This window comes from Heptranchias perlo, chromosome 40 (genome assembly GCF_035084215.1).
Source record: "Heptranchias perlo isolate sHepPer1 chromosome 40, sHepPer1.hap1, whole genome shotgun sequence".
In the NCBI taxonomy this organism is placed as follows: Eukaryota; Metazoa; Chordata; class Chondrichthyes; order Hexanchiformes; family Hexanchidae; genus Heptranchias; species Heptranchias perlo.
This window is the reverse complement of record NC_090364.1, coordinates 19,573,753-19,591,276: the sequence shown is the minus strand read 5'-3', so window position 1 is coordinate 19,591,276 and position 17,524 is coordinate 19,573,753. Positions and strand designations below refer to the sequence as shown.

Sequence of the window (17,524 nt, the reverse complement as noted above, 5' to 3'; positions counted from 1 at the left end):
CTCCAACACTGGACTAATCCCCCTCCCCCAGTCCCTCTAACACTGGACTAATCCTCCTCCCCCAGTCCCTCTAATACTGGACTAATCCTCGACCCCCAGTCCCTCTAACACTGGACTAATCCTCGACCCCCAGTCCCTCTAACACTGGACTAATCCCCCTCCCCCAGTCCCTCGAACACTGGACTAATCCCCCTCCCCCAGTCCCTCTAACACTGGACTAATCCCCCTCCCCCAGTCCCTCTAATACTGGACTAATCCTCCTCCCCCAGTCCCTCTAACACTGGACTAATCCTCGTCCCCCAGTCCCTCCAACACTGGACTAATCCCCCTCCCCCAGTCCCTCTAACACTGGACTAATCCTCCTCCCCCAGTCCCTCTAATACTGGACTAATCCTCGACCCCCAGTCCCTCTAACACTGGACTAATCCTCGACCCCCAGTCCCTCTAACACTGGACTAATCCTCGACCCCCAGTCCCTCTAACACTGGACTAATCCTCGACCCCCAGTCCCTCTAACACTGGACTAATCCTCCTCCCCCAGTCCCTCGAACACTGGACTAATCCCCCTCCCCCAGTCCCTCTAACACTGGACTAATCCCCCTCCCCCAGTCCCTCTAATACTGGACTAATCCTCGACCCCCAGTCCCTCTAACACTGGACTAATCCTCGACCCCCAGTCCCTCTAACACTGGACTAATCCTCGTCCCCCAGTCCCTCTAACACTGGACTAATCCCCCTCCCCCAGTCCCTCTAACACTGGACTAATCCCCCTCCCCCAGTCCCTCTAACACTGGACTAATCCCCCTCCCCCAGTCCCTCTAACACTGGACTAATCCTCCTCCCCCAGTCCCTCTAATACTGGACTAATCCTCGACCCCCAGTCCCTCTAACACTGGACTAATCCTCGACCCCCAGTCCCTCTAACACTGGACTAATCCCCCTCCCCCAGTCCCTCTAACACTGGACTAATCCTTCTCCCCCAGTCCCTCTAACACTGGACTAATCCTCGTCCCCCAGTCCCTCTAATACTGGACTAATCCTCGTCCCCCAGTCCCTCTAACACTGGACTAATCCTCGACCCCCAGTCCCTCTAACACTGGACTAATCCTCCTCCCCCAGTCCCTCGAACACTGGACTAATCCTCGACCCCCAGTCCCTCTAACACTGGACTAATCCTCGTCCCCCAGTCCCTCTAACACTGGACTAATCCCCCTCCCCCAGTCCCTCTAACACTGGACTAATCCTCGTCCCCCAGTCCCTCTAACACTGGACTAATCCTCCTCCCCCAGTCCCTCTAACACTGGACTAATCCTCGACCCCCAGTCCCTCGAACACTGGACTAATCCTCGACCCCCAGTCCCTCTAACACTGGACTAATCCTCGTCCCCCAGTCCCTCTAACACTGGACTAATCCTCCTCCCCCAGTCCCTCTAACACTGGACTAATCCTCGTCCCCCAGTCCCTCTAACACTGGACTAATCCTCGACCCCCAGTCCCTCTAACACTGGACTAATCCTCCTCCCCCAGTCCCTCGAACACTGGACTAATCCTCGACCCCCAGTCCCTCTAACACTGGACTAATCCTCGACCCCCAGTCCCTCTAACACTGGACTAATCCTCGACCCCCAGTCCCTCTAACACTGGACTAATCCCCCTCCCCCAGTCCCTCTAACACTGGACTAATCCTCGACCCCCAGTCCCTCTAACACTGGACTAATCCTCCTCCCCCAGTCCCTCTAACACTGGACTAATCCTCGTCCCCCAGTCCCTCTAACACTGGACTAATCCTCGACCCCCAGTCCCTCTAACACTGGACTAATCCTCGACCCCCAGTCCCTCGAACACTGGACTAATCCTCCTCCCCCAGTCCCAGTTGGTGAATGCTGACCCCTACAGTTCACTGACCTTCCTTTTGATGAGGACGGAGATTGTGGCGGACACACTGTACAGTGCCAGCACCACGCACATCCCCACCGACACGTACCGGAGAGTGAGAGAAGGCGGCGGCTCCGCATAACCTGCTTCTGGAGTGAGGAAAACACACACGTCACTCTCACCACATCGGCACATTTCACACAGAGCAAGAGTGGGGTATCACAGGGAGTGGGGTATCACAGGGAGTGGGGTATAACAGGGAGTGGAGTATAACAGGGAGTGGGGTATCACAGGGAGTGGAGTATAACAGGGAGTGGGGTATAACAGGGAGTGGAGCACAACAGGGAGTGGAGCATAACAGGGAGTGGGGTATAACAGGGAGTGGAGCATAACAGGGAGTGGGGTATAACAGGGAGTGGGGCATAACAGGGAGTGGGGCATCACAGGGAGTGGGGTATCACAGGGAGTGGGGTATAACAGGGAGTGGGGTATCACAGGGAGTGGGGTATCACAGGGAGTGGGGTATCACAGGGAGTGGAGTATAACAGGGAGTGGGCTTTAACAGGGAGTGGGGTATAACAGGGCGTGGGGTATAACAGGGAGTGGAGTATAGCAGGGCGTGGGGTATAACAGGGAGTGGGGTATAACAGCGAGTGGGGTATAACAGGGAGTGGGGTATAACAGGGAGTGGGATATAACAGGGAGTGGGGTATCACAGGGAGTGGGGTATCACAGGGAGTGGGGTATCACAGGGAGTGGGGTATCACAGGGAGTGGGGTATAACAGGGAGTGGGGTATAACAGGGAGTGGAGCATAACAGGGAGTGGGGTATAACAGGGAGTGGGTTATAACAGGGAGTGGGGTATCACAGGGAGTGGAGTATAACAGGGAGTGGGGTATAACAGGGAGTGGGGTATCACAGGGAGTGGGGTATAACAGGGAGTGGGGTATAACAGGGAGTGGGGTATAACAGGGAGTGGTGTATAACAGGGAGTGGGGTATAACAGGGAGTCGGGTATAACAGGGAGTGGGGTATCACAGGGAGTGGGGTATCACAGGGAGTGGGGTATAACAGGGAGTGGGGTATAACAGGGAGTGGGGTATAACAGGGAGTGGGGTATAACAGGGAGTGGGGTATAACAGGGAGTGGGGTATAACAGGGAGTCGGGTATAACAGGGAGTCGGGTATCACAGGGAGTGGGGTATCACAGGGAGTGGGGTATAACAGGGAGTGGGGTATAACAGGGAGTGGGGTATAACAGGGAGTGGGGTATAACAGGGAGTGGGGTATAACAGGGAGTGGGGTATCACAGGGAGTGGGGTATAACAGGGAGTGGGGTATAACAGGGAGTGGGGTATCACAGGGAGTGGGGTATAACAGGGAGTGGGGTATCACAGGGAGTGGGGTATAACAGGGAGTGGGGTATAACAGGGAGTGGAGCATAACAGGGAGTGGGGTATAACAGGGAGTGGGTTATAACTGGGAGTGGGGTATCACAGGGAGTGGAGTATAACAGGGAGTGGGGTATAACAGGGAGTGGGGTATCACAGGGAGTGGGGTATAACAGGGAGTGGGGTATAACAGGGAGTGGGGTATAACAGGGAGTGGTGTATAACAGGGAGTGGGGTATAACAGGGAGTCGGGTATAACAGGGAGTGGGGTATCACAGGGAGTGGGGTATAACAGGGAGTGGGGTATAACAGGGAGTGGGGTATAACAGGGAGTGGGGTATAACAGGGAGTGGGGTATCACAGGGAGTGGGGTATAACAGGGAGTGGGGTATAACAGGGAGTGGTGTATAACAGGGAGTGGGGTATAACAGGGAGTCGGGTATAACAGGGAGTGGGGTATCACAGGGAGTGGGGTATAACAGGGAGTGGGGTATAACAGGGAGTGGGGTATAACAGGGAGTGGGGTATAACAGGGAGTGGGGTATCACAGGGAGTGGGGTATCACAGGGAGTGGGGTATCACAGGGAGTGGGGTATAACAGGGAGTGGGGTATAACAGGGAGTGGGGTATAACAGGGAGTGGGGTATAACAGGGAGTGGGGTATAACAGGGAGTGGGATATAACAGGGAGTGGGGTATCACAGGGAGTGGGATATAACAGGGAGTGGGGTATAACAGGGAGTGGGGTATAACAGGGAGTGGGGTATCACAGGGAGTGGGATATAACAGGGAGTGGGGTATCACAGGGAGTGGGGTATCACAGGGAGTGGGGTATAACAGGGAGTGGGGTATAACAGGGAGTGGGGTATCACAGGGAGTGGGATATAACAGGGAGTGGGGTATAACAGGGAGTGGGGTATAACAGGGAGTGGGGTATAACAGGGAGTGGGGTATAACAGGGAGTGGGATATAACAGGGAGTGGGGTATCACAGGGAGTGGGGTATAACAGGGAGTGGGGTATAACAGGGAGTGGGATATAACAGGGAGTGGGATATAACAGGGAGTGGGGTATCACAGGGAGTGGGATATAACAGGGAGTGGGGTATCACAGAGTCTGTTCAATGGTTTGGGGCACCGCACTTTAGGAAAGATGTCAAGGCCTTGGAGAGGGTGCAGAGGAGATTTACTAGAATGGTTCCGGGGATGAGGGAATTCAGTTATGTGGAGAGACTGGAGAAGCCGGGATTGTTCTCCTTAGAGCAGAGAAGGTTAAAGGGAGATTTGATCGAGGTGTTCAAAATCATGAACGGTTTTGATAGAGTGAATAAGGAGAAACTGTTTCCAGTGGCAGGAGGGTCGGTAACCAGAGGACACAGATTTAAGGTGATCGGCAAAAGAGCCAGAGTTGAGAAGAGAATTTTTTTTACACAGCGAGTTGTTCTGATCTGGAATGCGCTGCCTGAAAGGGCGGTGGAAGCAGATTCAATAATAACTTTCAAATGGGAATTGGATAAATACTTGGGGAGAAATTTGCAGGGCTCTGGGGAAAAAGACTCATTGGATAGCTCTTTCAAAGAGCCGGTCCAGGCACGATGGGCTGAATGGCCTCCTTCTGTGCTGTATGATTCTCTGATTCTTTGTGTTGAGTGGAGAGATCCACCGTAGAGCATCAGGAGAATGAGGGAGATTCTCAGCGTACCCTGCAGTAAATACAGCCTCTGTTAGCTGCGACTGTCCGCATTGACGGAGACTGCAGACACTCAGACTCTTTCGAACATCTCTCGCTGTTTCATGATCGATGGAGCCCTGCAGCATTCGCCTGACAGCAGTTGTAGCCTCCATGGATGGTCAGTGAACTCAGCACAGACTGGGGCTTGAACTCAGAGTCTTCAAGTCACTCCTGTTTATTGCTGCACCAGACAGTGCCTCTACCAACAGGACAGCACTCAACAAACCAGGAGACGAACCAACTCCGTGTTACTGACCGACTCTGTGTTACTGTACGAAGGAGAGTCTGTGTGTATGTGTGACTGTCAGTCAGAGTGTGAGTGTTTGAGTCTGAGTGTGTGCATGACTTGGGCTGTGTGATTATGTCATTGTGTAAATGTGTCGATATATGTATGTCTGCTGTGTGTGTGTGTCCGTGTGAGTGTCTATGTGTGTGTGTCTGTGTGATTGTGTGTGTGTGTGTGTCTCTGTGAGTGTGTGATTGTGTGTGTCTCTGTGTGTGTCTCTGTGTGTGTCTATGTGAGTGTGTGTCTGTGTGTGTGTGTGTGTGTATGTGAGTGTGTGATTGTGTGTGTGTGTATGTGAGTGTGTGATTGTGTGTGTGTGTATGTGAGTGTGTGATTGTGTGTGTGTGTATGTGAGTGTGTGATTGTGTGTGTGTGTATGTGAGTGTGTGATTGTGTGTGTGTGTATGTGAGTGTGTGATTGTGTGTGTGTGTGTGTGTCTATGTGAGTGTGTGTCTGTGTGATTGTGTGTGTGTGTGTGTGTGTATGTGAGCGTGTGATTGTGTGTGTGTGTGTGTGTGTCTATGTGAGTGTGTGTCTGTGTGATTGTGTGTGTGAGTGTGTGTGTGTGTGTATGTGTGAGTGAGGTGGTGTGTGAGGTTCTGTATTTGCTTGTATGAGCACTTGTCCTTATGACTAACTGTGTGATGTGCGTCACTGACAGTGTCGATACCTGTCTGTGTCTTTGTGTCTGTGAGTGAGTGAGTGTGAATATCTGTGTCCATGTGGATATGTGTGTTAGACTGCAATATGTGTTCACTTCTGCAAAACAGGGAGTGGGGTATAACAGGAACTGGGGTATAACAGGGAGTGGGGTATAACAGGGAGTGGGGTTTAACAGGGCGTGAGGCATAACAATGTGGTTGATTCTTAATCGCCCTCTGAAATGGCCGAGCAAGCCACTCAGTTGTAAAATCTCGCTAAAAAAAGTCACAATAAGAATAAAACCGGACGGACCACCCGGCATCGGACCACAAGGCACTGGACACGACAAAGGCAAACCAAGCCCAGTCGACTCTGCAAAGTCCTCCTCACTAACATCTGGGGACTTGTGCCAAAATTGGGAGAGCTGTCCCACAGACTAGTCAAGCAACAGCCTGACTGCCATACTCACAGAAACATACCTTTCAGCCAACGTCCCAGACTCTTCCATCACCATCCCTGGGTATGTCCTGTCCCACCGGCAGGACAGACCCACCAGAGGTGGCGGTACAGTGATATACAGTCAGGAGGGAGTGGCCCTGGGTGTCCTCAACATTGACTCCGGACCCCATGAAATCTCATGGCATCAGGTCAAACATGGGCAAGGAAACCTCCTGCTGATTACCACCTACCGTCCTCCCTCAGCTGATTAATCAGCCCTCCTCCATGTTGAGCACCACTTGGAGGAAGCACTGAGAGTAGCAAGGGCACAAAATGTACTCTGGGTGGGGGACTTCAATGTCCATCACCAAGAGTGGCTCGGTAGCACCACTACTGACCGAGCTGGCCGAGTCCTGAAGGACATAGCTGCTAGACTGGGCCTGCGGCAGGTGGTGAGCGAACCAACACGAGGGAAAATCTTACTTGAACTCATCCTCACCAATCTACCTGTTGCAGGTGCATCTGTCCATGACAGTATTGGTAGGAGTGACCACCGCACAGTCCTCGTGGAGACGAAGTCCCGTCTTCACACTGAGGACACCATCCAACGTGTTGTGTGGCACTACCACCATGCTAAATGGGATAGATTCAGAACAGATCTAGCAGCTCAAAACTGGGCATCCATGAGGTGCTGTGGGCCATCAGCAGCAGCAGAATTGTATTCCAGCACAATCTGTAACCTCATGGCCCGGCATATTCCTCACTCTGCCATTACCAACAAGCCAGGGGATCAACCCTGGTTCAATGAGGAGTGTAGAAGAGCATGCCAGGAGCAGCACCGGGCGTACCTAAAAATGAGGTGCCAACCTGGTAAAGCTACAACTCAGGACTACATGCATGATAAACAGCGGAAGCAACATGCCATAGACAGAGCTAAACGATTCCACAACCAACGGATCAGATCAAAGCTCTGCAGTCCTGCCACATCCAGTCGTGAATGGTGGTGGACAATTAAACAACTAACGGGAGGAGGAGGCTCTGTAAACATCCCCACCCTCAATGATGGTGGAGTCCAGCACGTGAATGTAAAAGACAAGGCTGAAGACAAGATGATCCATCTCGGCCTCCTCCCGATATCCCCACCATCACAGAAGCCAGTCTTCAGCCAATTCGATTCAGTCCACGTGATATCAAGGAACGGCTGAGTGCACTGGATGCAGCAAAGGCTATGGGCCCCGACAACATCCCGGCTGTAGTACTGAAGACTTGTGCTCCAGAACTAGCTGCGCCTCGAGCCAAACTGTTCCAGTACAGCGACAACACTGGCATCTACCCGACAATGTGGAAAATTGCCCAGGTATGTCCTGTCCACAAAAAGCAGGACAAATCCAATCCGGCCAATTACCGCCCCATCAGTCTACTCTCAATCATCAGCAAAGTGATGGAAGGTGTCGTCGACAGTGCTATCAAGCGGCACTTACTCACCAATAACCTGCTCATTGATGCTCAGTTTGGGTTCCGCCAGGACCACTCGGCTCCAGACCTCATTACAGCCTTGGTCCAAACATGGACAAAAGAGCTGAATTGCAGAGGTGAGGTGAGAGTGACTTCCCTTGACATCAAGGCAGCTTTTGACCGAGTGTGGCACCAAGGAGCCCAAGTAAAATTGAAGTCAATGGGAATCAGGGGGAAAACTCTCCAGTGGCTGGAGTCATACCTAGCGCAAAGGAAGATGGTAGTGGTTGTTGGAAGCCAATCATCTCAGCCCCAGGACATTGCTGCAGGAGTTCCTCAGGGCAGTGTCCTAGGCCCAACCATCTTCAGCTGCTTCATCAATGACCTTCCCTCCATCATAAGGTCAGAAATGGGGATGTTCGCTGATGATTACACAGTGTTCAGTTCCATTCACAACTCCTCAAATAATGAAGCAGTCCGAGCCCACATGCAGCAAGACCTGGACAACATCCAGGCTTGGGCTCATAATTGGCAAGTAACATTCGCGCCAGACAAGTGCCAGGCAATGACCATCTCCAACAAGAGAGAGTCTAACCACCTCCCCTTGACATTCAACGGCGTTACCATCGCCGAATCCCCCACCATCAACATCCTGGGGGTCACCATTGACCAGAAACTTAACTGGACCAGCCATATAAATACTGTGGCTACAAGAGCAGGTCAGAGGCTGGGTATTCTGCGGCGAGTGACTCACCTCCTGACTCCCCAAAGCCTTTCCACCATCTACAAGGCCCAAGTCAAGAGTGTGATGGAATACTCTCCACTTGCCTGGATGAGTGCGGTTCCAACAAGAAGCTTCACCACCGGCGCACAGTGGCTGCAGTGTGCACCATCCACAGGATGCACTGCAGCAACTCGCCAAGGCTTCTTCGACAGCACCTCCCAAACCCGCGACCTCTACCACCTAGAAGGACAAGGGCAGCAGGCACATGGGAACAACACCACCTGCACGTTCCCCTCCAAGTCACACACCATCCCGACTTGGAAATATATCGCCGTTCCTTCATTGTCGCTGGGTCAAAATCCTGGAACTCCCTTCCTAACAGCACTGTGGGAGAACCTTCACCACACGGACTGCAGCGGTTCAAGAAGGCGGCTCACCACCACCTTCTCAAGGGAAATTAGGGATGGGCAATAAATGCCGGCCTCGCCAGCGACGCCCACATCCCATGAACGAATAAAAAAAATAACTGGAGTATAACAGGGAGTGGGGTATAACAGGAAGTGGGGTATCACAGGGATCGGAGTATAACAGGGAGTGGGATATAACAGGGAGTGGGGTATAACAGGGATCGGAGTATAACAGGGAGTGGGGTATAACAGGGAGTGGAGTATAACAGGGAGTGGGGTATCACAGGGAGTGGGGTATAACAGGGATTGGAGTATAACAGGGAGTGGGGTATAACAGGCAGTGGGGTATCACAGGGAGTGGGGTATAACAGGGATTGGAGTATAACAGGGAGTGGGGTATAACAGGCAGTGGGGTATAACAGGCAGTGGGGTATAACAGGGAGTGGGTTATAACAGGGAGTGGGTCATAACAGGGAGTGGGGTATAACAGGGTTTGGGTATAACAGGGACTGGAGCATAACAGGGACTGGAGTATAACAGGGAGTGGGGTATAACAGGCAGTGGGGTATAACAGGCAGTGGGGTATAACAGGGAGTGGGTTATAACAGGGAGTGGGTCATAACAGGGAGTGGGGTATAACAGGGTTTGGGTATAACAGGGAGTGGGGTATAACAGGGAGTGGGGTATAACAGGGAGTGGTGTATAACAGGGAGTGGGGTATAACAGGGAGTCGGGTATAACAGGGAGTGGGGTATCACAGGGAGTGGGGTATAACAGGGAGTGGGGTATAACAGGGAGTGGGGTATAACAGGGAGTGGGGTATAACAGGGAGTGGGTTATAACAGGAAGTGGGGTATAACAGGGAGTGGGTTATAACAGGGAGTGGGTTATAACAGGGTTTGGGGTATAACAGGGAGTGGGTTATAACAGGGAGTGGGTTATAACAGGGTTTGGGGTATAACAGGGAGTGGGTTATAACAGGGTTTGGGGTATAACAGGGAGTGGGGTATAACAGGGAGTGGGGTATAACAGGGAGTGGGGTATAACAGGGAGTGGGGTATAACAGGGAGTGGGTTATAACAGGAAGTGGGGTATAACAGGGAGTGGGGTATAACAGGGAGTGGGGTATAACAGGGAGTGGGGTATAACAGGGAGTGGGGTATAACAGGGAGTCGGGTATAACAGGGAGTCGGGTATCACAGGGAGTGGGGTATCACAGGGAGTGGGGTATAACAGGGAGTGGGGTATAACAGGGAGTGGGGTATAACAGGGAGTGGGGTATAACAGGGAGTGGGGTATAACAGGGAGTGGGGTATCACAGGGAGTGGGGTATAACAGGGAGTGGGGTATAACAGGGAGTGGGGTATCACAGGGAGTGGGGTATAACAGGGAGTGGGGTATCACAGGGAGTGGGGTATAACAGGGAGTGGGGTATAACAGGGAGTGGAGCATAACAGGGAGTGGGGTATAACAGGGAGTGGGTTATAACTGGGAGTGGGGTATCACAGGGAGTGGAGTATAACAGGGAGTGGGGTATAACAGGGAGTGGGGTATCACAGGGAGTGGGGTATAACAGGGAGTGGGGTATAACAGGGAGTGGGGTATAACAGGGAGTGGTGTATAACAGGGAGTGGGGTATAACAGGGAGTCGGGTATAACAGGGAGTGGGGTATCACAGGGAGTGGGGTATAACAGGGAGTGGGGTATAACAGGGAGTGGGGTATAACAGGGAGTGGGGTATAACAGGGAGTGGGGTATCACAGGGAGTGGGGTATAACAGGGAGTGGGGTATAACAGGGAGTGGTGTATAACAGGGAGTGGGGTATAACAGGGAGTCGGGTATAACAGGGAGTGGGGTATCACAGGGAGTGGGGTATAACAGGGAGTGGGGTATAACAGGGAGTGGGGTATAACAGGGAGTGGGGTATAACAGGGAGTGGGGTATAACAGGGAGTGGGGTATCACAGGGAGTGGGGTATCACAGGGAGTGGGATATAACAGGGAGTGGGGTATAACAGGGAGTGGGGTATAACAGGGAGTGGGGTATAACAGGGAGTGGGGTATAACAGGGAGTGGGATATAACAGGGAGTGGGGTATCACAGGGAGTGGGGTATAACAGGGAGTGGGGTATAACAGGGAGTGGGGTATCACAGGGAGTGGGATATAACAGGGAGTGGGGTATCACAGGGAGTGGGGTATAACAGGGAGTGGGGTATAACAGGGAGTGGGGTATAACAGGGAGTGGGGTATCACAGGGAGTGGGATATAACAGGGAGTGGGGTATAACAGGGAGTGGGGTATAACAGGGAGTGGGGTATAACAGGGAGTGGGGTATAACAGGGAGTGGGATATAACAGGGAGTGGGGTATCACAGGGAGTGGGATATAACAGGGAGTGGGGTATCACAGAGTCTGTTCAATGGTTTGGGGCACCGCACTTTAGGAAAGATGTCAAGGCCTTGGAGAGGGTGCAGAGGAGATTTACTAGAATGGTTCCGGGGATGAGGGAATTCAGTTATGTGGAGAGACTGGAGAAGCTGGGATTGTTCTCCTTAGAGCAGAGAAGGTTAAAGGGAGATTTGATCGAGGTGTTCAAAATCATGAACGGTTTTGATAGAGTAAATAAGGAGAAACTGTTTCCAGTGGCAGGAGGGTCGGTAACCAGAGGACACAGATTTAAGGTGATCGGCAAAAGAGCCAGAGTTGAGAAGAGAATTTTTTTTACACAGCGAGTTGTTCTGATCTGGAATGCGCTGCCTGAAAGGGCGGTGGAAGCAGATTCAATAATAACTTTCAAATGGGAATTGGATAAATACTTGGGGAGAAATTTGCAGGGCTCTGGGGAAAAAGACTCATTGGATAGCTCTTTCAAAGAGCCGGTCCAGGCACGATGGGCTGAATGGCCTCCTTCTGTGCTGTATGATTCTCTGATTCTTTGTGTTGAGTGGAGAGATCCACCGTAGAGCATCAGGAGAATGAGGGAGATTCTCAGCGTACCCTGCAGTAAATACAGCCTCTGTTAGCTGCGACTGTCCGCATTGACGGAGACTGCAGACACTCAGACTCTTTCGAACATCTCTCGCTGTTTCATGATCGATGGAGCCCTGCAGCATTCGCCTGACAGCAGTTGTAGCCTCCATGGATGGTCAGTGAACTCAGCACAGACTGGGGCTTGAACTCAGAGTCTTCAAGTCACTCCTGTTTATTGCTGCACCAGACAGTGCCTCTACCAACAGGACAGCACTCAACAAACCAGGAGACGAACCAACTCCGTGTTACTGACCGACTCTGTGTTACTGTACGAAGGAGAGTCTGTGTGTATGTGTGACTGTCAGTCAGAGTGTGAGTGTTTGAGTCTGAGTGTGTGCATGACTTGGGCTGTGTGATTATGTCATTGTGTAAATGTGTCGATATATGTATGTCTGCTGTGTGTGTGTGTCCGTGTGAGTGTCTATGTGTGTGTGTCTGTGTGATTGTGTGTGTGTGTGTGTCTCTGTGAGTGTGTGATTGTGTGTGTCTCTGTGTGTGTCTCTGTGTGTGTCTATGTGAGTGTGTGTCTGTGTGTGTGTGTGTGTGTATGTGAGTGTGTGATTGTGTGTGTGTGTATGTGAGTGTGTGATTGTGTGATTGTGTGTGTGAGTGTGTGTGTGTGTGTATGTGAGTGTGTGATTGTGTGTGTGTGTATGTGAGTGTGTGATTGTGTGTGTGTGTATGTGAGTGTGTGATTGTGTGTGTGTGTATGTGAGTGTGTGATTGTGTGTGTGTGTGTGTGTCTATGTGAGTGTGTGTCTGTGTGATTGTGTGTGTGTGTGTGTGTGTATGTGAGCGTGTGATTGTGTGTGTGTGTGTGTGTGTCTATGTGAGTGTGTGTCTGTGTGATTGTGTGTGTGAGTGTGTGTGTGTGTGTATGTGTGAGTGAGGTGGTGTGTGAGGTTCTGTATTTGCTTGTATGAGCACTTGTCCTTATGACTAACTGTGTGATGTGCGTCACTGACAGTGTCGATACCTGTCTGTGTCTTTGTGTCTGTGAGTGAGTGAGTGTGAATATCTGTGTCCATGTGGATATGTGTGTTAGACTGCAATATGTGTTCACTTCTGCAAAACAGGGAGTGGGGTATAACAGGAACTGGGGTATAACAGGGAGTGGGGTATAACAGGGAGTGGGGTTTAACAGGGCGTGAGGCATAACAATGTGGTTGATTCTTAATCGCCCTCTGAAATGGCCGAGCAAGCCACTCAGTTGTAAAATCTCGCTAAAAAAAGTCACAATAAGAATAAAACCGGACGGACCACCCGGCATCGGACCACAAGGCACTGGACACGACAAAGGCAAACCAAGCCCAGTCGACTCTGCAAAGTCCTCCTCACTAACATCTGGGGACTTGTGCCAAAATTGGGAGAGCTGTCCCACAGACTAGTCAAGCAACAGCCTGACTGCCATACTCACAGAAACATACCTTTCAGCCAACGTCCCAGACTCTTCCATCACCATCCCTGGGTATGTCCTGTCCCACCGGCAGGACAGACCCACCAGAGGTGGCGGTACAGTGATATACAGTCAGGAGGGAGTGGCCCTGGGTGTCCTCAACATTGACTCCGGACCCCATGAAATCTCATGGCATCAGGTCAAACATGGGCAAGGAAACCTCCTGCTGATTACCACCTACCGTCCTCCCTCAGCTGATTAATCAGCCCTCCTCCATGTTGAGCACCACTTGGAGGAAGCACTGAGAGTAGCAAGGGCACAAAATGTACTCTGGGTGGGGGACTTCAATGTCCATCACCAAGAGTGGCTCGGTAGCACCACTACTGACCGAGCTGGCCGAGTCCTGAAGGACATAGCTGCTAGACTGGGCCTGCGGCAGGTGGTGAGCGAACCAACACGAGGGAAAATCTTACTTGAACTCATCCTCACCAATCTACCTGTTGCAGGTGCATCTGTCCATGACAGTATTGGTAGGAGTGACCACCGCACAGTCCTCGTGGAGACGAAGTCCCGTCTTCACACTGAGGACACCATCCAACGTGTTGTGTGGCACTACCACCATGCTAAATGGGATAGATTCAGAACAGATCTAGCAGCTCAAAACTGGGCATCCATGAGGTGCTGTGGGCCATCAGCAGCAGCAGAATTGTATTCCAGCACAATCTGTAACCTCATGGCCCGGCATATTCCTCACTCTGCCATTACCAACAAGCCAGGGGATCAACCCTGGTTCAATGAGGAGTGTAGAAGAGCATGCCAGGAGCAGCACCGGGCGTACCTAAAAATGAGGTGCCAACCTGGTAAAGCTACAACTCAGGACTACATGCATGATAAACAGCGGAAGCAACATGCCATAGACAGAGCTAAACGATTCCACAACCAACGGATCAGATCAAAGCTCTGCAGTCCTGCCACATCCAGTCGTGAATGGTGGTGGACAATTAAACAACTAACGGGAGGAGGAGGCTCTGTAAACATCCCCACCCTCAATGATGGTGGAGTCCAGCACGTGAATGTAAAAGACAAGGCTGAAGACAAGATGATCCATCTCGGCCTCCTCCCGATATCCCCACCATCACAGAAGCCAGTCTTCAGCCAATTCGATTCAGTCCACGTGATATCAAGGAACGGCTGAGTGCACTGGATGCAGCAAAGGCTATGGGCCCCGACAACATCCCGGCTGTAGTACTGAAGACTTGTGCTCCAGAACTAGCTGCGCCTCGAGCCAAACTGTTCCAGTACAGCGACAACACTGGCATCTACCCGACAATGTGGAAAATTGCCCAGGTATGTCCTGTCCACAAAAAGCAGGACAAATCCAATCCGGCCAATTACCGCCCCATCAGTCTACTCTCAATCATCAGCAAAGTGATGGAAGGTGTCGTCGACAGTGCTATCAAGCGGCACTTACTCACCAATAACCTGCTCATTGATGCTCAGTTTGGGTTCCGCCAGGACCACTCGGCTCCAGACCTCATTACAGCCTTGGTCCAAACATGGACAAAAGAGCTGAATTGCAGAGGTGAGGTGAGAGTGACTTCCCTTGACATCAAGGCAGCTTTTGACCGAGTGTGGCACCAAGGAGCCCAAGTAAAATTGAAGTCAATGGGAATCAGGGGGAAAACTCTCCAGTGGCTGGAGTCATACCTAGCGCAAAGGAAGATGGTAGTGGTTGTTGGAAGCCAATCATCTCAGCCCCAGGACATTGCTGCAGGAGTTCCTCAGGGCAGTGTCCTAGGCCCAACCATCTTCAGCTGCTTCATCAATGACCTTCCCTCCATCATAAGGTCAGAAATGGGGATGTTCGCTGATGATTACACAGTGTTCAGTTCCATTCACAACTCCTCAAATAATGAAGCAGTCCGAGCCCACATGCAGCAAGACCTGGACAACATCCAGGCTTGGGCTCATAATTGGCAAGTAACATTCGCGCCAGACAAGTGCCAGGCAATGACCATCTCCAACAAGAGAGAGTCTAACCACCTCCCCTTGACATTCAACGGCGTTACCATCGCCGAATCCCCCACCATCAACATCCTGGGGGTCACCATTGACCAGAAACTTAACTGGACCAGCCATATAAATACTGTGGCTACAAGAGCAGGTCAGAGGCTGGGTATTCTGCGGCGAGTGACTCACCTCCTGACTCCCCAAAGCCTTTCCACCATCTACAAGGCCCAAGTCAAGAGTGTGATGGAATACTCTCCACTTGCCTGGATGAGTGCGGTTCCAACAAGAAGCTTCACCACCGGCGCACAGTGGCTGCAGTGTGCACCATCCACAGGATGCACTGCAGCAACTCGCCAAGGCTTCTTCGACAGCACCTCCCAAACCCGCGACCTCTACCACCTAGAAGGACAAGGGCAGCAGGCACATGGGAACAACACCACCTGCACGTTCCCCTCCAAGTCACACACCATCCCGACTTGGAAATATATCGCCGTTCCTTCATTGTCGCTGGGTCAAAATCCTGGAACTCCCTTCCTAACAGCACTGTGGGAGAACCTTCACCACACGGACTGCAGCGGTTCAAGAAGGCGGCTCACCACCACCTTCTCAAGGGAAATTAGGGATGGGCAATAAATGCCGGCCTCGCCAGCGACGCCCACATCCCATGAACGAATAAAAAAAATAACTGGAGTATAACAGGGAGTGGGGTATAACAGGAAGTGGGGTATCACAGGGATCGGAGTATAACAGGGAGTGGGATATAACAGGGAGTGGGGTATAACAGGGATCGGAGTATAACAGGGAGTGGGGTATAACAGGGAGTGGAGTATAACAGGGAGTGGGGTATCACAGGGAGTGGGGTATAACAGGGATTGGAGTATAACAGGGAGTGGGGTATAACAGGCAGTGGGGTATCACAGGGAGTGGGGTATAACAGGGATTGGAGTATAACAGGGAGTGGGGTATAACAGGCAGTGGGGTATAACAGGCAGTGGGGTATAACAGGGAGTGGGTTATAACAGGGAGTGGGTCATAACAGGGAGTGGGGTATAACAGGGTTTGGGTATAACAGGGACTGGAGCATAACAGGGACTGGAGTATAACAGGGAGTGGGGTATAACAGGCAGTGGGGTATAACAGGCAGTGGGGTATAACAGGGAGTGGGTTATAACAGGGAGTGGGTCATAACAGGGAGTGGGGTATAACAGGGTTTGGGTATAACAGGGACTGGAGCATAACAGGGACTGGAGTATAACAGGGAGTGGGGTATAACAGGGAGTGGGTTATCACAGGGAGTGGGGTATAACAGGGAGTGGGGTATAACAGGGAGTGGGGTATAACAGGGAGTGGGTTAAAGCAGGGACTGGAGTATAACAGGGAGTGGGGTATAACAGGGACTGAGGAAGAACAGGGGCTGGGGTATAACAGGGTTTGGGTATAACAGGGACTGGAGCGTAACAGGGACTGGAGTATAACAGGGAGTGGGGTATAACAGGGAGTGGGTTATCACAGGGAGTGGGGTATAATAGGGAGTGGGGTATAACAGGGAGTGGGGTATAACAGGGAGTGGGGTATAACAGGGAGTGGGGTATAACAGGGAGTGGGGTATAACAGGGAGTGGGTTATAACAGGAAGTGGGGTATAACAGGGAGTGGGTTATAACAGGGAGTGGGTTATAACAGGGTTTGGGGTATAACAGGGAGTGGGTTATAACAGGGAGTGGGTTATAACAGGGTTTGGGGTATAACAGGGAGTGGGTTATAACAGGGTTTGGGGTATAACAGGGAGTGGGGTATAACAGGGTTTGGGGTGTAACAGGGAGTGGGGTATAACAGGGAGTGGGTTATAACAGGGTTTGGGGTATAACAGGGAGTGGGGTATAACAGGGTTTGGGGTGTAACAGGGAGTGGGGTATAACAGGGAGTGGGTTATAACAGGGTTTGGGGTATAACAGGGAGTGGGTTATAACAGGGAGTGGGGTATAACAGGGTTTGGGGTATAACAGGGAGTGGGTTATAACAGGGTTTGGGGTATAACAGGGAGTGGGTTATAACAGGGTTTGGGGTATAACAGGGAGTGGGTTATAACAGGGAGTGGGTTATAACAGGGTTTGGGGTATAACAGGGAGTGGGTTATAAC

The 17,524-nt window shown here is 51.6% G+C and overlaps 1 protein-coding gene across 1 annotated transcript in view; it reads right to left on the bottom strand.

Moving 5' to 3' along the window:
- The window catches only part of si:ch211-243a20.4 (uncharacterized), an 81,365-nt gene that overhangs the window by 55,429 nt on the left and 8,412 nt on the right, over nt 1-17,524 (bottom strand). Inside the window, exon 3 of the mRNA XM_067974731.1 lies at nt 1,906-2,024. Coding sequence (XP_067830832.1) covers nt 1,906-2,024 — 119 coding nt within the window. The remainder of the gene's footprint in view (nt 1-1,905; nt 2,025-17,524) is intronic.